Here is a 24,860-nt window from a genome sequence, read left to right on the forward strand (position 1 = left end):
AGTGCCCTGGGTTTTGTGGGGATTGGCGCTTGCCCTACTTTATTAATTTTGTTAATAATTAAAGTGACCAGTAAGCGCCTCGGGTTGTTTGGTAATTGGCGCTTGTGTTATTTTTTTTTATATTAGTTAACAAAGTAACCAGAAAGCGCCCTGGGTTGTGTGGGGATTGGCGATTGCTCTACTTTATCAACTTTGTTAATAATTAAAGTGACCAGAAAGCGTCGCAGATTGTGTGGGGATTGGCGCTTGTGTTATTTTACTTATTTTATCAATAATTAAAGCGACCAGAAAGTGCCCTGGGTTTTGTGGGGATTGGCGCTTGCTCTACTTTATTAATTTTCTTAATAATTAAAGTGACCAGTAAGCGCCCCGGGTTGTGTGGGGATTGGCGCTTGTGTTATTGTTTAATTTATTTTATTAATTATTACTGCTCGTGATACTGCGTATGGGCGCGTTGGGTTATTGGGTTAAATAGCTTAGGATTAATTGATCAAGTTATGGTGTATGGAATGTTGTCGAGTTATCTGAGGTTTTGCGTCTTGCTCCATATAGCCAATTTGAATTTCCCCCCAAGTTCGGTAGCCACTTTTGGGAGCGCTGATGTATACCTACTCAAAACCTCGAGAGGGACGGAGAGAAATGCAGCACAATAATACAAGTACAGCGGAAGCGCACGCGCCGCCGTCGCCGCACATGGTACATATAGGTATATAGTACGTAAGTAAGCGACATGGGAAAGAGAGAGAGAGAGAGCGAGAACGAGAGGGGAAGAGAGCAGCTGCCGCCCGCCGTCACGAGAGGAGAGTAGCAGCAAAGTCGGCGCGCGCCGCAGTGTTCAGTCGCAGTGGTACTCGGCAAGCGAGAGGGTAGTCCAAGGCGTTGAAAAGCCTTCTTCCCCCACCGTTAAACATACCTACATACAATCATTCACGCACGTTAAAACACGCCGGACCGACGAGTGTATAACCATAGCACACCAAGCACATACCCATCAGAGGCACACCACGCGTTAGTTGTTCCGGCACCAACAGCAGAAGAAGTCGCCCGTACATAATATATACGTTTAAACGTCAACAACAAAGTTCACTTGTCGCGCCCGTCGTTTAATTCTCGAGAGGTTAAGAGAAACACTCGCGTGCTCTGTTCGTTCGTCAACATAACATTGGGTATTATACCTACTCGTACGTCCCATCTATTCGAGAGACTTGTATACTTTCGACGACGAGAGGACGAGTCATCGGAGCATTTATGTATATACGTACGAACACGCCGGTCGTTCCAAACTCGTCGGCACGTACGCGCGATTTTATCTGTCCGTCGAAGACGAATTTAATAGAAAAGAAAAAATAAATAGGGAAACAGTGAATAAGTGAGGATAACAACGTGTATTATACTCACATAGTGTAAAATAATCAGCCGGACAGCATAATATACAGTTGATAGACCACGTGTGCGCGCTGTGTGCAAGACGAAAGGAAAAAAAAGTATTCTAGTGTGTACGCATGTACAGCAATCGATTGTCGTCGTCAGTGTTGCGCCTGTTTACAGTGTTACAAATTATTTTAACGATTTATCATACTTGTCGCAAAACAGTGAAGTTGTGAACAATACATAAGACAGCAAAATATATTCCAGACCTATACTCGATCTCACATACACAGAGCAGAAGTGACGAGTGTGTGAAGAAGGAGAGAGAGAGAGAGAGAGAGAGAGAGAGACCGGCATCATTAAAACGTACGTGCAGAGTAGCAGCATAGTCGAGATGCCGACGAGCTTATTCCCGGAGATGGAGCGAGCCTCGGTTATGGCCGGGAACGGAGGTGGTGGTGGCGGCGGCCCCACGAGCAACAGCACCATCGAGGAACAGCGCGCCCTTCAGCTGGCCCTCGAGCTGTCGATGCTCGGATTAGAGCAGGGCGGGTGTTCCAACGGCGCGAGTCCCGGGGTCGGGTCCAACGGGTCGGGTGTCGGAACTGTCGTCGGCCAGGACGCGGATGGCATGCAGACCGGCCAGTCGAGCGTGTTCGAGGAGGCCCGCTCGAAGAAGAGCCAGAACATGACCGAGTGCGTGCCCGTACCCAGCAGCGAGCACGTGGCCGAGATCGTCGGCAGACAAGGTGAGATATCGTATGGTCACGCGTTTACGTATAGATGTGTGTTCATATTATGTCGGTGAAGAGCTAAGATGAAGCTCTTGATTTTTTTTTTTTTTTTTTTTTTTTTTTTTTTTTTTTTTATTGTATTTACATTGTTTCGTGGTATATTTATATGAGAATTGAAATCTAGTGTCTTACTGATATCGGAAAAGTAAGTTACGTGCTTGTTGACAAAGTGAAGGTGAACATGCGTGGGAGAGAAGATTTTAGGTCTTTCTGTATCGCGGGGGGGAGGGGGCGAGTTTGAAAATGAAAATATAACGTTACGTGGATCTATAAATACTTGATCGGTCTGTCTTGTACGATAAAGTAGTAAATATTGAGATTTAACGGATGTGCTGTACGTGTCAATCGGTTCTTTTTAATTTTTAATCGTGACAGATTGTCGTTCACCTTGTTCTTTACGTCTCTTGAGATATTAGTAACTATACGTGTATGCGGGCAGGTCGTGAAAATCGACGACGATTTTGTAAATTTATTTTCCTCCAGCTCGGACAAGTTTTCAAACGCAAAAAAAATAATTCTTTGCTCTTATCAGGACTACCACCTATATGTTCACAAAAGAAAAAAAGGCACACGTATTCTCGATAAAACGTCCGCTGATGAAAATTCAACGGCAACCCGGCGAACATTCAAGGCTCGTGTTTACCGATCAAAACACGTGTTTGTTTAAAAATAACCTCCCTCACACGTCTCGTAAAAAGCCAAAAGAAGAAAAAAAAAAAAAAGAAAAAAAAAAGGTGAACAACCGGATAATTTCTTTTGAGAGTGGCAACCTTCAAAAACGCTCGCAAAAACGAGTATCTTTGCTCGGAACCGGGTTTTCTGTCGCGTACACCAAGACTTGATATTTCACATGTACTCTGGTTTTCCACTTTTCTCGCGGTAAGAAGGAAAAGAAAGAAAAATGTTTCCACACGCACCGGCTTTTCCTTTATCTTCAGCGTATTGACGCACGCACGTAGACTATATGGGTAGGTATACGCGCGCTGCATGCTGCTTCGGTGTATTTTCCCTCTTCCATTCTTTCTCTCTCTTCTTCCTTTTGTCTTTTGGACTTCCAGCCGATTCAGCCTCTCCTATCTTTATACACGCGTTTATACGTGTAGAAAATAATTTATTATACATTGGACGAAACGGAGGTACAAGAGGTGTTGCTACTATACTCGAAAAGCTCTTGTACTCGAATGTGTGAGTTTAAATGATAATTCGGCGATAGAGGTAAATGGAATTTGCTCGAATTTGTTTACATTATGTTTGTTTTAACGCGAACAAAAATAACAATTGTAGTTCGTTTGTAGGTAAATCAATCAAAGGAGCAAGAATTTTAATTAATTTAGCGTAATCATCATTGCTCGTGATGGTGATAGTGACGTCCGGATGACATTGCTGACTCACGAGCTTTGAAAGCTTTTTTTTTATTGTGATTATCCACGTGCTGCTGCGAATGCCTCTATTACAAAACGATCGTTTTTTTATTATGCGTTTATTTATAATTTGACGAGATTTCTAATTCGTAATTTGATTGATTATCCACACCATATCTCGGAGCGAGATAAAATGTTACTCCATCCGTAACACAGTTCGTTCACCCAATTACGTTGTTTGAATTTTTTTTTTTTTTTTTTTTTTTTTTTAGAAATACAGAGACCAAAATCATTTGAATTTATATTTACGATATATTTACTTTTGGCGATTAGTTTTCCCAAACGATCATTGCATTATGATGTCGTAATGTACCTATAAAAATAAGGAAATCTCTTTTTTTTTCAGTTCAAAAATCCTTAGAGTACCAATCCTAATTGAAATGTATATACTTACATGTGATTCCTCTCATTAAATCTTGAATACCAATCGATAGTCATTACGCACGATCTCCCGATGATGACTGTGTCCCGTTAAAAATGTATTCATCTTCTCTTACTCTCCAAAACCAAAAGAGATAGACCGCTAACTACAAACGTAATTCCTACCACTTGAAACAATTTTATGAAAATCCACGCCCCCTCACATCAGTCGTGCACACCGTAAGCTTTCCACGAACCTGCTACCGGTGCCGAGACCTTTGGAATATCCAGTAATAGTAGTCGCAAGGAGAGGGAAGCCGAAAAAAAAGTTAAAATCGTCCCTTGTCGCGACATTGATCGGTACGCACGCCGGGTAAGTGTAAGCATACATATACACGAGGGGCTGTCCACGGGATTCAAAGATTCAAGAAATAATAACGATTCAATTAGGATTTGAATCTTGAATCACAAAAAAAATTTAATTTAATTAAATAACCTTTTGAGCAATCAAGCATCGGCGATAAGAAACCCAATAGTTTATCAGTATATTTATTAACAATATCTGCCTTGGTGAGTAAGCAGCGGTGATTAAAAACCCAACTGTTTTTTTGGAAATTAGATATTAAAATAATCTTTGAGGCGAGTAAGCATAGGCAATTAGAAACCCAACTGTTTACTTGACAATTAATTAAAAAAATAATCTTTGAGGCGAGTAAGCATCGGCGATTAGAAACCCAACTGTTTTTCACTAGATTTATTAATAAAATAATCTTTTAAACGAGTAAGCATCGGCGATTAGAAACCCAATTGTTTTCCACTTATTAATAAAATAATCTTTTAAAAGAGTAAGCATCGGCGATAAGAAACCCAACTGTTTTTCGCTAGATTTATCAATAAAATTATCTTTTAAACGAGTGAGCGTCGGCGATTTGAACTTCAACTGTTTACTTGACAATTAATTAAAAAAATAGTCTTTGAGGCGAGTAAGCATCGGCGATTAGAAACCCAACTATTGTTCACTGGATTTATTAATAAAATAATCTATTAAACGAGTAAGCATTGGCGATTAGAAACCCAATTATTTTTCACTGGATTTATTTATAGAATAATCTTTTAAAAGAGTAAGCGTCGGCGATTAGAACGTCAACTGTTTATTTGGGAATTAATTAAAAAAGTAATCTTTGAGGCGAGTAGGCATCGGTGATTGAAAATCCAACTATTAATCACTGGATTTATTAATAAAATAATCTTTTAAAAGAGTAAGCGTCGGCGATTAGAAACTCAACTGTTTACTTGACAATTAATTAAAAAAATAAACTTTGAGGCGAGTAAGCATCGGCGATTAGAAACCCAACTGTTTTTCACTGGATTAATTAATAAAATAATCTATTAAACGAGTAAGCGTCGGCGATTAGAAACCCAATTATTTTTCACTGGATTTATTTATAGAATAATCTTTTAAAAGAGTAAGCGTCGGCGATTAGAACGTCAACTGTTTATTTGGGAATTAATTAAAAAAATAATCTTTGAGGCGAGTAGGCATCGGTGATTGAAAATCCAACTATTAATCACTGGATTTATTAATAAAATAATCTTTTAAAAGAGTAAGCGTCGGCGATTAGAAACCCAACTGTTTACTTGACAATTAATTTAAAAAATAATCTTTGAGGCGAGTAAGCATCGGCGATTAGAAACCCAACTGTTTTTCACTGGATTAATTAATAAAATAATCTTTTAAACGAGTAAGCGTCGGCGATTAGAACGTCAACTCTTTATTAGGGAATTAAATAAAAAAATAATCTTTGAGGCGAGTAGGCATCAATGATTGAAAATCCAACTAATAATCACTGGATTTATTAATAAAATAATCTTTTAAAAGACTAAGCGTCGGCGATTAGAAACCCAATTGTTTTCCACTGGATTTATTGATAGAATAATCTTTCAAAAGAGTAAGCATCGGCAATAAGAAACCCAACTGTTTTTCACTAGATTTATTAATAAAATAATCTTTTAAACGAGTAAGCATCGGCGATTAGAAACCCAATTGTTTTCCACTTATTAATAAAATAATCTTTTAAAAGAGTAAGCATCGGCGATAAGAAACCCAACTGTTTTTCGCTAGATTTATCAATAAAATTATCTTTTAAACGAGTGAGCGTCGGCGATTTAAACTTCAACTGTTTACTTGACAATTAATTAAAAAAATAGTCTTTGAGGCGAGTAAGCATCGGCGATTAGAAACCCAACTATTGTTCACTGGATTTATTAATAAAATAATCTGTTAAACGAGTAAGCATTGGCGATTAGAAACCCAATTATTTTTCACTGGATTTATTATAGAATAATCTTTTAAAAGAGTAAGCGTCGGCGATTAGAACGTCAACTGTTTATTTGGGAATTAATTAAAAAAGTAATCTTTGAGGCAAGTAGGCATCGGTGATTGAAAATCCAACTATTAATCACTGGATTTATTAATAAAATAATCTATTAAACGAGTAAGCATTGGCGATTAGAAACCCAATTATTTTTCACTGGATTTATTTATAGAATAATCTTCTAAAAGAGTAAGCGTCGGCGATTAGAACGTCAACTGTTTATTTGGGAATTAATTAAAAAAATAATCTTTGAGGCGAGTAGGCATCGGTGATTGAAAATCCAACTATTAATCACTGGATTTATTAATAAAATAATCTTTTAAAAGAGTAAGCGTCGGCGATTAGAAACCCAACTGTTTACTTGACAATTAATTAAAAAAATAAACTTTGAGGCGAGTAAGCGTCGGCGATTAGAACGTCAACTCTTTATTAGGGAATTAAATAAAAAAATAATCTTTGAGGCGAGTAGGCATCAATGATTGAAAATCCAACTAATAATCACTGGATTTATTAATAAAATAATCTTTTAAAAGACTAAGCGTCGGCGATTAGAAACCCAATTGTTTTCCACTGGATTTATTGATAGAATAATCTTTCAAAAGAGTAAGCATCGGCAATAAGAAACCCAACTGTTTTTCACTAGATTTATTAATAAATTTATCTTTTAAACGAGTGAGCGTCGGCGATTTGAACTTCAACTGTTTACTTGACAATTAATTAAAAAAATAATCTTTGAGGCGAGTAAGCATCGGCGATTAGAAACCCAACTGTTTTTCACTGGATTAATTAATAAAATAATCTATTAAACGAGTAAGCGTCGGCGATTAGAAACCCAATTATTTTTCACTGGATTTATTTATAGAATAATCTTTTAAAAGAGTAAGCGTCGGCGATTAGAACGTCAACTGTTTATTTGGGAATTAATTAAAAAAATAATCTTTGAGGCGAGTAGGCATCGGTGATTGAAAATCCAACTATTAATCACTGGATTTATTAATAAAATAATCTTTTAAAAGAGTAAGCGTCGGCGATTAGAAACCCAACTGTTTACTTGACAATTAATTTAAAAAATAATCTTTGAGGCGAGTAAGCATCGGCGATTAGAAACCCAACTGTTTTTCACTGGATTAATTAATAAAATAATCTTTTAAACGAGTAAGCGTCGGCGATTAGAACGTCAACTCTTTATTAGGGAATTAAATAAAAAAATAATCTTTGAGGCGAGTAGGCATCAATGATTGAAAATCCAACTAATAATCACTGGATTTATTAATAAAATAATCTTTTAAAAGACTAAGCGTCGGCGATTAGAAACCCAATTGTTTTCCACTGGATTTATTGATAGAATAATCTTTCAAAAGAGTAAGCATCGGCAATAAGAAACCCAACTGTTTTTCACTAGATTTATTAATAAAATAATCTTTTAAACGAGTAAGCATCGGCGATTAGAAACCCAATTGTTTTCCACTTATTAATAAAATAATCTTTTAAAAGAGTAAGCATCGGCGATAAGAAACCCAACTGTTTTTCGCTAGATTTATCAATAAAATTATCTTTTAAACGAGTGAGCGTCGGCGATTTAAACTTCAACTGTTTACTTGACAATTAATTAAAAAAATAGTCTTTGAGGCGAGTAAGCATCGGCGATTAGAAACCCAACTATTGTTCACTGGATTTATTAATAAAATAATCTGTTAAACGAGTAAGCATTGGCGATTAGAAACCCAATTATTTTTCACTGGATTTATTTATAGAATAATCTTTTAAAAGAGTAAGCGTCGGCGATTAGAACGTCAACTGTTTATTTGGGAATTAATTAAAAAAGTAATCTTTGAGGCAAGTAGGCATCGGTGATTGAAAATCCAACTATTAATCACTGGATTTATTAATAAAATAATCTATTAAACGAGTAAGCATTGGCGATTAGAAACCCAATTATTTTTCACTGGATTTATTTATAGAATAATCTTCTAAAAGAGTAAGCGTCGGCGATTAGAACGTCAACTGTTTATTTGGGAATTAATTAAAAAAATAATCTTTGAGGCGAGTAGGCATCGGTGATTGAAAATCCAACTATTAATCACTGGATTTATTAATAAAATAATCTTTTAAAAGAGTAAGCGTCGGCGATTAGAAACCCAACTGTTTACTTGACAATTAATTAAAAAAATAAACTTTGAGGCGAGTAAGCGTCGGCGATTAGAACGTCAACTCTTTATTAGGGAATTAAATAAAAAAATAATCTTTGAGGCGAGTAGGCATCAATGATTGAAAATCCAACTAATAATCACTGGATTTATTAATAAAATAATCTTTTAAAAGACTAAGCGTCGGCGATTAGAAACCCAATTGTTTTCCACTGGATTTATTGATAGAATAATCTTTCAAAAGAGTAAGCATCGGCAATAAGAAACCCAACTGTTTTTCACTAGATTTATTAATAAATTTATCTTTTAAACGAGTGAGCGTCGGCGATTTGAACTTCAACTGTTTACTTGACAATTAATTAAAAAAATAATCTTTGAGGCGAGTAAGCATCGGCGATTAGAAACCCAACTGTTTTTCACTGGATTTATTAATAAAATAATCTTTTAAACAAGTAAGCGTCGGCGATTAGAACGTCAACTGTTTATTTGGGAATTAAATTTAAAAAAAATCTTTGAGGCGAGTAGGCTTTAGGGATCAGAAACCTAACTGGTTTTTAGGGAATTTATTTACAAAATTAATCTCTTAGGAGATTTCTGAATAAATATACTAAACAACTGTATGATTCCTTGTCGCCGATGCTCACTAGCGTAAAAGCTTATTTTACTAATAAATTCACAAAAAATATGTTGGGCTCCGTATCACCACCGCTTGCTCGCCCAAAGGCAGATGTTGTTAAATAATCCACTGGAAACCCATTTAGTGTCTTATCCCTGATGCTCAATTGTTTGAAAGATTATTTTATTGATGAATCCACTAAAAACTACTAGGATTTTACTCGCCGATGTTCACTCGCCAAAGAGATTATTTTATCAAAAACTGTTGGGTTTCGTATCACCGATGCTTACTCGCTTAAAAAATTATTGTAATAATAAATCCACTAATAAATTGTTGAGTTTCTATTCACCGATGCTTACTTGCCTAAGACATTATTCTATTGATAAATCCACAAAAAATCTCTGAGGATTCTAATCGCCGATGGTTACTCGTCAAAAAGATTATTTTATTAATAAAATCACCCAAAATCTGTTGGGTTTCTCATGACTGATGCTTACTCGCCTAAAGGCAGATATTACTGACAAATCTACTGAAAACTTGTTGGGTTCCAATAATCGCACGTGCTTATTCGCCCAAGAAATTATTTTTTTAATAAATCCAGTAAAAAATAGTTGGTATTCTATTCACCAATGCTATCTATTCACCTACTATCAATGTTGCTTAGTTGTAATTTAACTTGGATATTTAATAAAATTACTCGTAATGCCTGAATCTTTAGTACGGCTTCGAGTAACAGTTCGAGTGAATGGGGTCTTTATCTGTAGTCTGATAGATTCAAGATTCAAATTACCATTAAATGATGGTTGAATCGCAATTGAATTGCATTTGAATACCTTTTGAATCTTTTTTAAATCGCCAATGAAACTTTTTCAAAGACAGCCGTTGTTTAAACGTAAATCTCTGAACCTCAATTTTTAGATTCAAAATATTTTACCGCTCACATCGGTATATGCATTGGAATGCAGTAGTAAAAAAAACTTTATTTGGCCGGTTTGATATGAAAGTCTATTTTTAAATTCATTGACATTTATTGATCACGCCAAATAAAAATGACACATTAACAGTTATAAATGAGAAGTTTCATCGAAAAAAAGCATATTGCCTACTGTCAATGTTGCTTAGTTGTAATTTAACTTGGATATTTAAAAAAATTACTAGTAATGCCTGAATCTTTAGTACCATTCGAGTAACAGTTCGAGTGAATGGGGCCTTTATCTGTAGTCTGATAGATTCAAGATTCAAATTACCATTAAATGATGGTTGAATCGCCATTGAATTGCATTTGAATACCTTTTGAATCTTTTTTAAATCGCCAATGAAACTTTTTCAAAGACAGCCGTTGTTTAAACGTGAATCTCTGAACCTCAATTTTTAGATTCAAAATATTTTACCGCTCACGTCGGTATATGCATTGGAATGCAGTAGTAAAAAAAACTTCATTTGGCTGATTTGATATGAAAGTCTATTTTTAAATTCATTGACATTTATTGATCACACCAAATAAAAATGACACATTAACAGTTATAAATGAGAAGTTTCATCGAAAAAAAGCATATTGCCTACTGTCAATGTTGCTTAGTTGTAATTTAACTTGGATATTTAAAAAAATTACTAGTAATGCCTGAATCTTTAGTACCATTCGAGTAACAGTTCGAGTGAATGGGGCCTTTATCTGTAGTCTGATAGATTCAAGATTCAAATTACCATTAAATGATGGTTGAATCGCAATTGAATTGCATTTGAATACCTTTTGAATCTTTTTTAAATCGCCAATGAAACTTTTTCAAAGACAGCCGTTGTTTAAACGTAAATCTCTGAACCTCAATTTTTAGATTCAAAATATTTTACCGCTCACGTCGGTATGTGCATTGGAATGCAGTAGTAAAAAAAACTTTATTTGGCCGGTTTGATATGAAAGTCTATTTTTAAATTCATTGACATTTACTGATCACGCCAAATAAAAATGACACATTAACAGTTATAAATGAGAAGTTTCATCGAAAAAAAGCATATTGCCTACTGTCAATGTTGCTTAGTTGTAATTTAACTTGGATATTTAAAAAAATTACTAGTAATGCCTGAATCTTTAGTACCATTCGAGTAACAGTTCGAGTGAATGGGGCCTTTATCTGTAGTCTGATAGATTCAAGATTCAAATTACCATTAAATGATGGTTAAATCGCAATTGAATTGCATTTGAATACCTTTTGAATCTTTTTTAAATCGCCAATGAAACTTTTTCAAAGACAGCCGTTGTTTAAACGTAAATCTCTGAACCTCAATTTTTAGATTCAAAATATTTTACCGCTCACATCGGTATATGCATTGGAATGCAGTAGTAAAAAAAACTTTATTTGGCTGATTTGATATGAAAGTCTATTTTTAAATTCATTGACATTTATTGATCACGCCAAATAAAAATGACACATTAACAGTTATAAATGAGAAGTTTCATCGAAAAAAAGCATATTGCCTACTATCGATGTTGTTTAGTTGTAATTTAACTTGGATATTTAATAAAATTACTCGTAATGCCTGAATCTTTAGTACGGCTTCGAGTAACAGTTCGAGTGAATGGGGCCTTTATATGTAGTCTGATAGATTCAAGATTCAAATTACCATTAAATGATGGTTGAATCGCAATTGAATTGCATTTGAATACCTTTTGAATCTTTTTTAAATCGCCAATGAAACTTTTTCAAAGACAGCCGTTGTTTAAACGTAAATCTCTGAACCTCAATTTTTAGATTCAAAATATTTTACCGCTCACGTCGGTATATGCATTGGAATGCAGTAGTAAAAAAAACTTCATTTGGCTGATTTGATATGAAAGTCTATTTTTAAATTCATTGACATTTATTGATCACGCCAAATAAAAATGTCACATTAACAGTTACAAATGAGAAGTTTCATCGAAAAAAAGCATATTGCCTACTATCAACGTTGCTTAGTTGTAATTTAACTTGGATATTTAATAAAATTACTAGTAATGCCTGAATCTTTAGTACCATTCGAGTAACAGTTCGAGTGAATGGGGCCTTTATCTGTAGTCTGATAGATTCAAGATTCAAATCTCCATTGAATGGTGGTTGAATCGCAATTGAATCTTCATTTGAATACCTTTTGAATCTTTTTTAAATCGCCAATGAATTTTTTTTAAAGACAGCCGTTGTTTAAATGTAAATGTTTGCATTTTTTTTAGACTAGAAAAATCTTGTAGAAAAATGCTGGTAAATGTATGTGTATAACACGCTGAGAAAAAAAGATTATTTCGATGAGCCGTGATTAGATTCATATGAATGTTCAGTTTTATTGAAAACAAGAATTATTTGATCATTTCATGAAATGAAGGGAACTGAATTGATGTAAAAATCAAGGTAAATATGGTTTCTTTATTAAGGTAGCTCCCTTGTCTACTGCTCTAGTCAAGTAGGTGAGTTTCACTTGTGTATATATACGTATATACGTACATCAGTGTTCGTATTCTGCTACAGTCATTTATAACCATGAAGCTGATTTTTACATCTTCCTTGGCAAATATCTTTGAAAAATGCCTCATTACCAGCATTTTACATGACAGGATTGAGAAGAACAGGGATTTTTCTACAAGTACATCATAATTTGTCTGCTCAGATTTTTTATTGTGTGTTGGGAAATGCCTGTAAAGCTGATATTTTTATGCTCTGCCATTTGAGCTCGTGTTAAAATATTCAACTTTAAGCTAAAATATCTCGAGATTTGGCTCCACTTGTGGTATAAACAAGGACACCATTGGATTCAGTGGATTAAAATCTATTGAATGAAACATACTTCATTCCGTAGGATTTCGCAAGGGAGCTATCTTAATTAGTATTTTTACACCTGTCGATGTTTGTGTCATGTGATATACGTTCTAATTGAACTATATTTATCAATATTATTCATCACAGTAATAACAATAACAAACGTGTGTACATTAATAATTGAGATGAAAGTACTCCGATATAACCAACCATGTGTTATTTTAAATAAGTAATGGTGCCTATTACAAAGGCATACAAAACAAACTTGTATAATATATATGATGTGGGATCCAATTATTATCAAAACGATGTTTAAACATCAATATCTTGAAAAGTTTCTAATACAATTATACCATTTTATTATATATCGTAGGTCAATTTCACATTAATTTTATTAGAGATTCAAAAATGATACAAGATTCAACAGAGATTCAAATAAAGATTCAAATCTTTTGAATCCCGTGGACAGCCCCTCGCATATACATGCGTGTACTTACGCATGCAGCCATTCACCGCGGAATATTTTATCTAACAAAATCCTCGTATAGTTCAGTGGCGGTGTGTCTGTATTTCTTAGAAATTTTTAATTTTTTTGGCCATTTTGGGAGATTTACGTGCTCGGTCTACTTTACGTGGAATAGATTGCCGGCCAGATGTGCCAAGTGGAAGTCAAAGTCACGGGTTGCTTTGTATACCCGCGAGATGGATGATGGGACGCTTATCCTTAAAATCGACGAGCCAATGAAACACGCGGGGCTGGCCTCGGAAAGATCGTTAAATTCTCGGCGCGTATCGGTGCGCAGGAAACGAGCAATAAAGCAACGACCATACCTGTACGCATAAACTCCACGATCGGTTACATCAGCGCACGCGTTCTGTATACCATAGGGTATTGGAAATACGTTTGAATTAGCGCGAGAGGACACGTGACGATGAAGAAACGTAACAACGTCAGCGCCGGGTAAACGGGTCAACCGATCTCTTGCCGATTTTTTTATTTTTATTTTACCGTGAAATAATTTTTTGGAGTTTAATCGAGATAATTTCATCTACGATTGAATACACCCCATAGTTGTATCAAACGCACGCCCATCAACCCGAAAAAGAGAGATCGATCGCGCCGTACCCGCACGTATGTTTACGTTTAACGGATTACCAATCGTCCCCTCCATCATCTAACACACGTCCACGTATACACATATACGCGCTCAGCCACTTGATGGGTACATCCACGCCAGATGTCACATATATATGCACCTCACAGAAAAAACGAGAGCGCAACAACGCGCTGCTGCCGATTTTCCGTCTGCCTCAGCTCGATCGTATTTCATGGGTACAGCGCATAATAACGTGGACAACTGCAACTCATATTATCTAACGTGCGCGCGTATCAACCGGAATAATAATGTTACACAAGCTTACAGGCGCTACACGATTAATCGGTATACTTATTCGGCGCTCGTTCTCTCCCCGACACGGTAGTATATAGCTGCGGGAACGGTGTTTGATCGGCTGATTTCTTTTTTATCTCTCTTTCGGTGTACACGAAGGTGTGTGACTTAATTTTCTCTAATCGGCGTCTCACGACGCTACTGTTTTTTCGTGTACTTTGGCTCTCCATAAAATCTGTAAAAAAAAAAAATGAAAATAAAAGTATCGTGAGCATGATGCATCTGCCAGCGGCAGCAGTAACAGTCCAAAAGTGCGTGGAATGGAAATAAATAAGGGGGGGGGGGAAGAGGCACAGGTGCACGCGCCAATGCTGCTGCTCAATTTAAACATCGTTCTGTTGAAGCTACATGCAGCGAATGTCTTGGGCGTATCATGTACACACAACGTGCGCATCGGTTCCTCATTACGAAACGGCCGATTTCGCTTGTAATATCGTAAGTACGCCCGCGCGCGTGTGTGTGTGTATGTACTCGCGCGAAATCGGCAGATGGACAGGTTGGGCGCCTCCTGTGCCAACAGCACACCGGCAGTACAGGCGGCCTTGACGAGAACGGCGCGCGCGCCTCGCCTGGCCCATGCATGGACGGAATTAATTTTTTACCCATGCGCGGGAAACGCGTCTTCGGCAATTTTTGCCCTCCTTTGGTTCGTGAGTTACCCGGGTATACCCTTTCGTGAAATCGTTGGTCGCGTTGTTATGATCGGTATGGTAAACATTTTTTTTTTTTTTTTTTTTATAATATCGTACACACGCACATGTATTTGCGAAAATCAAAGAAAAAAAAAGCCGATTAGCCGCAATGTTGTCTTGAATCGAGATTTCTACTCATTGTGACCTTCTCGAGGCTGTAGTGAGTAATTCATAGCGAAGATATCGATGCATCGAAATAAACAAACGAGATTTATCGAATAAAAAATGACAAAAAAAAAAAAAAGAAGAAAAAAAAACAATCACACATTGTCGATTAATTGTTGTTTATCAATATTGTCGATGCATACATATATACGTATTGTCTCGATTGCGTCAAAATTCAAACTCGCCAAGTCTCTCGCGAGCCCGTAGATAAACATTTGTACAAAGCCAGCAGCCCATAAATATTCATACGACAATCACGATTCGGCCAATCGAGCGACTTTTATTGCTAGCCTAAATACACAAGCTGTATGTTTATCTCCCTCGGCGAGAGCGCGTGTATTGTAAACTCGCACTAGTGTGTACGTACACCTCGTGCGTATGTACACGCGTGAAATTGTGTATTGATGTAGCGGTGGTGTTATCGTGCTCATTTTACCATTAAGACCTACTGTCGCTGCTCGTATATAATTAAGCGCACTTTTCTTATCGTCAAGGGAGCGGGAGAGAGAAAAGACAAACGAAGCGAAAAGCGCGCAATTGTATTTGTGTTTTTTTCACTTACCACCAAAGACAGTTGGTCAATCGTGTGTGGTACGAAAGCTGCTTTTTCTTTGTAAATCAAAAGGGAAAAGATATATGATGTGTGCATATGTACGTATGTACACGCACGTATGTGCGCGTGTGGAGTGGAAAGAAAGGCTCGGATGAATATATGTATATACACTATATGAAATATAGCATCTGTACACCGCACACATAGAGCCATTGGACAATCCTACCACGTCGTGGCGGCGATGTCGTCTTTTCTTCCAGGCGATGACATCCGGTGTCGTAGTCGTCACCAATTTTCTCCCTCCCCATAACTCTCGAATCTTGACATTGGGCCCATAAGTTTGCTCTGTAAACTTTGACTCCACGAATCGGGACGACTTTTTTTTTCCACGTCATTATCGCCGCGTATTTTTATTGCGATAAACTTGCCAACCTGAATGAAACAGTGGGTACATTGTGTTATGAAATTTATATCTACCGTCGATTACGCTGTACCTACACACGCCGAATGATAAACTTTTCAAAGATTTATTCGCCGTAATATGTGATCATACTAAGAGAGTCGTTTAAAACTCGTATCAACTCGCTTGTAGTGCAGGTTGTAGTTGGGTGCTAATTGAAAATTCATAGCTCCAAACGTATACATACGTTTTCCGGGACGCATCTCGGTAAATCTACAAAAAAAGAGTTCTTCGCCTCCTCGCGGTGAACTTCCTCCGATAGTTTGAGAGAAGATCGTTGACCTCTCGTACAAACTCGTACATGTGTATTAGCGCATATACTTGCTTTTTCTCCTGTTTCAGCCTTTTTTTTTTTTTTTTTTTTTTTTTTTTTTGTGTGTGTTATTACGCAACGATTTTCGTCATTACACGCCTCGCAGCTTCTCCGTCGTCGGACTCTTAAATATGCTTGTAGTCACTAGAATTGGTGAATCCAACTTGTGAGTCATATGAACCTACTCGGACCTACAGCTACTTCTGGTGTAAACTAATTCTGACATCTTAAATTTAAACATTCTCTGCGTCTCCCTGATTTTTCTGAAGATCGGGTTACTTCGGTATTTTCTCTACTTGACCTTTTCTCGTAAAAAAATTGAAACGAGAAACAAAACAAAAAATGACGACAAAATTAAAAAATCATCAATGATGGTCCCTTGTGTGTGTGGAGGTAATCAAGAGCTGTATACCCGCACCGGCCGCACCAATATGTATACAATAAGAACTCATATACATTAACGCGAGTTTATCGTTCGGCAACAAGGTGAACTGCACGAGAGAGAGAGAGTGCGACGATATTTGAACAGCGATAGTAGGCGCGGACCGTTCGCTGCGCGCGCAACGCGTGTCGTTAGAGCGTCCGAGGTCCCTCTTCCTCCTCTTCTTTTAGCTTAACGGTGTCAACGTACGTTGTACCTAACGTGTGTATATAATAGGTACATCACCATCGCAAAAGAGAGAGAGAAAGACTTAGATTCGAATTCAAGCCTCGCTCGGGAATCGAGAAGCGTGATTTCGTACTTCCGCTCGACCTCGCGGGCGATACGTGTATTACTATATATGTGTGTATATGCGACCATTGCCGGCCGGCCGGCCGGCTTTACTTTGGCTTCTTCATCTCGCGGCGTGTCTCTTTTTTTTTTTTTTTTTTTCATCGTGCTCTTTCGCTTATAACTCATTTCTTCTTGTATTCTTTTTCCATTTTTTTTACCCCCCCTTTGAACTCGTGTGAGCGTCTTTATGAGGCAGTCCTTTCTTCTTCTTAAGGATTATTTTACATACTTTATGAGGCCGTTTGATGGCGCGTGTACATACAAATTGTTTTTTTTCCTTTCGCTCTAAACACGTTAGAACGTATTACGTATACGTTTACCGGTTGAATTGCACGTGCTTCGATGTCGAAAATTTATATTTCGCTTCCGTTTTTGTATTTCCCCTTGGTGCTTACTATGTATAACTGTCTCGAAGGAACAATGTCTTTCGAGTGAGTGTCAAATTTGAAAAATTGTTCCACATGAGCGTCTCAAATTCCCCAAAACCGATCGATCAATAATCACCATCATCATCGCGCCAAGTGTACGATCCGCCAATCCGCGTGTATATACGTAAGTTTATTTACATCACCAAGTATTCACTCTATGCACACGCGCCAATACCAGCAGCTGCAGCGACAAGAGACGCACACTGCAGCAAGTATACTCTATGTATACGTATACAAAGTGTCGTCGCTCCGATTCTCCCCCCCTCCCCAGAAGCTCGGCGCATGCCCCGCCGCGCTAATATTAACTCGCGAAAGTTCGACGTACGTTCGCGCGCCCCGACCGATCGATAGCGAAACTACCACCGCACTACCATCATCATCATCGTCCGTCCCCCTTTTGCAGATATACCCCTGCCCTCCCTGTACTTTCTTTCTCTCTCTCACCGCCCCCGAAAACTTTTTTCCCATGCGACAACTTTGTCTATCATCACGTGCGGAAATTCCTCTCGAGCGCATACTCGAGTATGCATATACAAAGTATACGTGATGTGTACGTTGCGCAAAGCGAGTGTAAAGAGTGTGTGTATAAAAGGAATGAAAGGAGGAGAACACGATATCGCGGGGACGGTTTTCGAGAGGGCCCCAAGGAGAAGGAGCGAAAACCAGTCCGCCGGTCCGATGAATCATTGGGCGCACGGGGTGAGCGTGTGTGTATATATATACGTCGAGGCGGGCTGTGCTCAATGGGACGGGCGAGCTGCAGGGGACCCGATTAAAAAGAGATGATGACGGGAAAGAAAGAAAGAGCGCTCGCGTGTGTTTTTTACACGATGTGTATGTGTGTGTACTTTTTGTTACACCGAGTTCCATAGTGCTTCTCGGTATACCGAGAGATTCATTTTGTTATTTTTTTTTTATTTTTTTTTTTTCATCGTTAACTGCTGTTGCGATTTTTTTTCTCCTTTGGATGGAAATTTTGTTGCTTACGCGACTCGGCGTAACAAGAACAGGAGTAGGCGTTTCACCCATACGTAGTCGCTGATAAATCTTTTGTTTTTCCCAAATAAACCATACGCGATGTGTCGGTTGTTTGAACAATAGCTGTACACGTGCTTTCAAATAATATATTTATAAATCGAGTGGGGGAGGGAAGTATTCAAGAGGGTACCAGCAGTGTGACCCCGCGAAAGGAGGAGGTTGCTGAACCCGCAAAAGTCCGCAGGATCAATCAATGCGGCGTGATATATATGTATAATAATAATACTTGCTCCGTCTCCCTACTGTTACACTCGCTTCTGCACTGCTTCTATTGTACCAATATTGTCGTATGTTGTTGTACCATTACCACCATCGCCACCACTACTGGTCAATCTTTAGTGTTATGACCCGTTAAGCTTTGCTGCAGTCGAGCTCTGCAATACAACATTAACAACAACAATAACGTCCATTAGGTACATACACGTACATACCGACTTTTAATGAGCTCGATGTACGCCGTTCTGTTATAAGGATGTGGCTGTTTATTGGGGATATCCCTCTCTCTTTCTCTTTACCTCTCTGATCGTCGTCATCTGCATATAATATCAGGGTTGTTTTTTTTGTTGTAGGGAATGAAAAAATTAATTTTTATCTCGTGCATCGAGACGTTTGCGCCTCTCCGTACACCTCGAATTCCCCGACTGAAAAAGTAGAAACAGGTCAATGGTACGCGCACTTTTGATTTGAAACACAAACACCGGTGCATAGCCGTGCACAGCTGTTGTGCACGTCCCGGTAACACAAATTCAATTTGTGAACCAAATGGCTCATTGGTTCGACCTAATCTTCCGACATTACGGTGCATTATAATTAGTACCTCCTCGTGTATGTCCGTTATCGGTGGCATGATAAAAAAAAAAAACATACGTGTGTACAAACGCGCACGTGTCCATTACACCGAGAAACGATAGCTCCTGCTTTTGGAGCACAATGGATCACGTGTGTATTTTTTAGCATATCGTGCGAGGGGAGTAGAGTGCAACAGTCTAGAAAGACGCTGACAAGTCTTTTTCCTCTCGAAGAAAAGAAAGCCGAAACGCGTGGGATGACTCTACGAATTATTTAAAAAAAAAAAAAAAAAATTACTGCAACAGGGTTGTATATTTTTGTTTTTCTTACTGAAGTTTCGGAGCGAAACACCAAAGAGGCTGTTACTGGTGCTTTTTTCGTGCGTTACGCTACTCGTAATCAAGAGGATGGAAAAAAAAGGAGCGAACCTCTCGCGTTTCCTTCGCGAGAGAAGAGATCAAACCGTTTCTGGGATGGATGCGCGCAATAAAAGGTGGAAGCAGAGGAGAGTCTCTTCCCCAACGCGATCACGTGTTGCTCCCGAGATCTTTCTCGACGCACTCTGTTAATGCGTGCATCAGCGGGGACCTCATGCAGAGAGACAGAGGCATCTCTCGCTCTCCTCGTTTTTTCCCTCGTACTTTCTCTCTATTCCTCTTTCGGCAGCTCCAACCAACACGTATAAATGCGCGCCACCCCTCTCGGGGTCTTTCGGTGCGTGCTCTTGTTTTTCTCTTCCTATATACGGCGGGCCGTCTATTTTTCGTCGTGTGAACTTTTGCTCCGTGCACTCGTGTGTCTCCACGTCGTGCGCTGAGCTGGGGATTCTTTCCTCTCCCCTCCCCCGGTGCAAACGCTGCGTTGACTGTTTTTTTTGTTTTTTTTTTCCCCTTTTGTTTTGTTTTGGTTTGGTTTTCATGCACCAAACACTTTGCTCGTCTAATTTTTCGTCGAATCCCGGTTCTGGCGTTGTTTTCCGGCCCAACTGAACTGCGTACAAACAGAGCTGTTTTGCTGCCGCTGCTGCACTTGCTCGGATCACGTGATCGGCGTTGCGTACCATCTGTCCTCCACTACGGATACCAACAAACAAAAAATTTATCGGAGCCTTCCTCGAGTTACTTAGTGACAGTAAGTGGCCTCCGTCATTTGGCTGGACATTATTTTATTTCTACAAGACAAACGGAGAGAAAAGAAAAAATTCTGTTCTTGCGGTTGCAACACGTTACGTATTGTTGCGCGTATTCCTTCTGCGGTCGCTAGCAAAGAAAAGAATCGAGAGGAGGACCCATGCCATTGGGGTATGATGTATAGGACCGCAATTGAAAGAAAGAAAAAAAAACTATACGTGCTGTTTGAACGAAGCGAGCATGGGGAGAGTTGACCTTTTTTTTTTTATTGTAGGGCTTTCGCGTGGAACAAACTTCCGCCAATTCCGCCGGCCTTGCCTCGAAAAATGACAAAAAGGAACTGATGGACGGCGCGACCGAACGGAACGCTCGTCCCGGGGGAGGGACACGTGCAACAGCTACCTCATGCATCTCGGACCGGCCGCAAAATTAAGTTTCCGGTGTGTCAATGCGCGCGGGGCTTCGCTGCTGCGAAACTTGTTTGCGGCCTCTTCTCCCCTCCCCCCCCCCCGATCGATGGGAATCGATCGCGTGCTTCCCTTCGCGGTTTCGCGTCAGGAAACGAATTCGAGCGGTCGTTTCGCCTTTCGGGTGGAATTTGGCCATTGGCCTTTTTTTCCACGCAGCACCTCTTTTCAACACCGACTCGCCGCGAAAGAGACACCTCTGGAGCGTCTCGGTTGATCACGAGGACGGAAAAGAGCTGCACGGACCCCTCCGTCCTCTGGACATATTACAAAAATAACTCGAACCCTGCTGTCGAGTGAAACTTCAATTTCCCGAGAGTTACTTTCGAAAGCCAGAAATTCGGGAGGAGGAGAAAAAACAACCACACTCGAGAGTTCTAGAATTCATCGTTCCCCCTGACCCGCATGTCACTCGAATGTGGGGGAGAATATATACATATATATATTATAAAAAAAAAACACTTATAATTGACGACACATGTCCTCGTTATCGGGAAACCTTTTTTCCGACTGCTCAGCGACACTTTCTCAATCCGCCGTATAATCAGTAGATTACCCGAAGCTTATCAATATCTCAGGCGAATGACGACGGCGAAGGTGGTGCAGCTCGCGTCAATCGTCTGGAGCTCTGTAACGCGCGTGCGTGTGGTGTATTGCGTGCACTCGAAAAAAAAAAAAAAAAAAAAAAAAAAAAAAAAAGAGGGCTGCTCGTCCTTCCTCTCCCTCCTCTTTCCCCGCGCGTCTCGTGCTATGGTATATGGTGTTCGGCGGCGACAGCTGGCCTAGAGTGCAACAACAGGCCCTCCTCTCTCGTCGAGGCAAAGTGCAACGTTATTGTAATGCGTGTGTGTGTGTGTGCCACCGGACGCCGTCGCTTATGATTTTTTTTTCCCCGTCTTTCTGTATAGCGCTCGAATTCTTTTTCTTGAAAATTTAGTTTGCCTCGCGCTCACAATACTTTTACACTTTTTTTGTTTTTCTTTTCCTTGGTTATTTACATAGTCGATCATTTTACTGGGAATTGATAGAGTAGCTTTTGCGTAGTATAAGTTTATAAATATACCAATGAAACTTTAATCACATGTAAATCAAGCAATAATCTGCTTCACACACATCTAAAATGAAAATTTTCTTCTTTTTTTGTTTCAGGTGAGTTGTGGCTGACACTGCTTTTTCCAAATGAGACTCTCGGTAAAGTAAGTCTCGCCTAACAATGTGCACGAAAAAGTTTTTTTTTTTACTCCAAAAAATGATCTCACTTGCCACGTCAAAGTAAACACGAGTCGAATAATGTTACAACTTTCGACCGTAAAACCGTATCCGTAGAGTAGATATCCGTGCCAGTATAACCCAGTAGTCTTACGTAACGCGCGCGCAGATTGATCGATTCATCCGTAGGTCACCGCCAAGTGGGTATACATTTGTTTTATTGTCATGCGGGAATGTAATTTTAGTATTATTGTCACTCAAGGAAGTATACGTTGTATAGATCAGAGTAATCGAATCGGGGCTGTTGCGCGTCAGAAAAGTTTATCGTGGAATATCGGTATACTTTGCCATGTCACGATTATTGAAGAAAATGTGCGGCTTTTTCTGTCACGGAAGAAAAAAAAAGGTTGTAGTGTTTTGAATAGTTTAATCGTTAATGTACACAAAACACAGACTCCTTTTTTTTTTTTATAAACACGGGTAAAAAAATACAAGTCAAGCGACAAGTACACACTTCTGCACCGCCAATAGCGCATGGAACGTAAGTTGAGAAGCACCGGCTCGAGAGAAAAAGAAAATGAGAGATCCTATACGATACACAGGGAAGCTGCATGCTTCGAGCAAATGTTTACAGGCTCCCGAACCGAGTGGTTTTTTTTTTTTTTTTTTTTTTTTCCCTCGTCCGCCATGTGCACCAAAGTCTCCTCCTCATCTGTGCCCAAAGACGAGCATCAGAGTGCCGTATCCCCTTTCAGCCCAAGTTTTTCAATGTTTTCCAGAAAAGCTCGTGCCCCACGGATTACACGCTGGCCCATTACCCACTCGTTTGAAACGGATGAGTAGTCTTTTTTTTTCCCTTCCTCGCCACTTTACTGGGCCTTGGCAATTACTTTTTGTTCCACTAATGGCTCCGAGTCAAAAATCGGCAATTGACAACGAAAAAACTCTAATTTTCTTATACGTCTCGTTGAACGAAAACCACCCTTTGCTGTATATATATAGACAAGCCCGGCAGCGTAAATTCCGATTCACGCGAGCAGCCTTTTTTTTCTTCGTCGCGACTCTGTCGAACTGCAAACTCTCGTGTTGGTCTCTTGGTCCCACATCCGAGACACGCGGAACACAATAATGACCCTCGAGAGCCGCCAAAGCCCCCACACAGCTGCAGACAGCAGCGTCGCGCCAAAGAGAAAAGAGAGCGCTCCAGCCACCGTTTCTCATTCTTACGTTTCATTTCGAGAAGCGGAGAGAAATGAAAAAATAAAAAGAGGGGGGGAAGGGGTCCTCGGAGAACTCGTCCTCGCTCGGTGGGCTTTCGGGGGGTGAGTTTGAACAACGAGAGAGCCGGGCGCGAGAAAAGCCCGTCGAGCGTGAGAACGGCAGCCTATGTGTTCTCCTTCCTTCCTTTTTTTTTTTTTTTTTTTTATTTTTCACATTTGCACGCGTGTATTTCTTCTTTTTTTTTCTTTTTCTACCCTCGTGTCTCTCGTGTGCGCGAATCACCGTTTGGAGAAAAGAAGCTGGAGGGGAGGACACAGACGGCAGGCAGACGCTACGTATATATTATAATGTACACTGTTATTAAACACCGGACGAGTTTCTTTTCAACGCTCGCTATTATAATACTCACTCGTGAAGGGTACCCGTGTACACGCAGCTTCGATTATTGCGCAAGTGAATCATCGTCGTCGTAGTCGTTGTTAAATTTATACTTGTGTGTGCACTTGCACTTTATAATATACGCGTACGTGTATCAGATGTAGCGATTCTGCACGACAAGTGTGTATGTGTGCGCGTGTCATGTATGTCTGTACGCGATGCAAATGAGGAAGCGGATACTAATAAATGGCAAGTCCGTTTTTTTCTTTCTTGTGCGTACATAATATATCTTCGCGAGTTGGGTACTCGAATGGCACGGACACGCCGATTTCCCGCGCTCGTGTGACTGTTGCGCCATAGCAGCTATAGAATTTCCAGAGTTTGTGTGGTCGAAAAAAAAAAAAAAAAAAAAGTTCCGAAAGAAGGATCGATCGGAAGTAAAAAGCTTCCTGCAGCATGGAACGCGAGCGTATACAATACCGTGCGAGTGTACGGAGGGCTCGGCGATGATGGGATTATGTATCGAGTGTCCATCAGGGGTCCCGGGAAGCGAGAACGTATTGAGTCTCCCTCGTCTCCTCCTCTTGCAAACTGTATAAATAATGCACTTCCTCTGCGGCTCGTCTGTCTTCGACATATTGAAAAAAAACTTGATGTACACCAACAATGTAATTGCCGAGTTGAACAAATTTTCATAAAGACCATTCGGTGCAAGAGTTCAGAGTCGAATATTGGCAAAGCAACCGAGAGTCATTGTATTGTATACTCGCCTCGTGAGAGAAAGTTGAGCCAGAGGACAGCGAGGCAACTCAATACGATCCAAAACGGCGAAACCTGCAGCAACGCTGATGGAGCGATCGAACGGGTTCTTGGTGGCTTATACCTCGGGGGGGAGGGAAAAAAAAATCGTACTTATATCCGGAGAGCC

The 24,860-nt window shown here is 39.4% G+C and overlaps 1 protein-coding gene across 1 annotated transcript in view; it reads left to right on the forward strand.

Moving 5' to 3' along the window:
- The first annotated feature begins 836 nt into the window (after positions 1–836).
- Positions 837–24,860, forward strand: part of LOC106639799 (RNA-binding E3 ubiquitin-protein ligase MEX3C) — a 69,430-nt gene continuing 45,406 nt past the window's right edge. The window contains exon 1 of the mRNA XM_014353573.2: positions 837–2,117. Coding sequence (XP_014209059.1) covers positions 1,763–2,117 — 355 coding nt within the window. The 5' untranslated portion in view covers positions 837–1,762. The remainder of the gene's footprint in view (positions 2,118–24,860) is intronic.

Source organism: Copidosoma floridanum, unplaced genomic scaffold, assembly GCF_036245765.1.
Source record: "Copidosoma floridanum isolate Cflo_tuat_1 unplaced genomic scaffold, Cflo_Japanese_pri ptg000001l, whole genome shotgun sequence".
Taxonomy (NCBI): Eukaryota; Metazoa; Arthropoda; class Insecta; order Hymenoptera; family Encyrtidae; genus Copidosoma; species Copidosoma floridanum.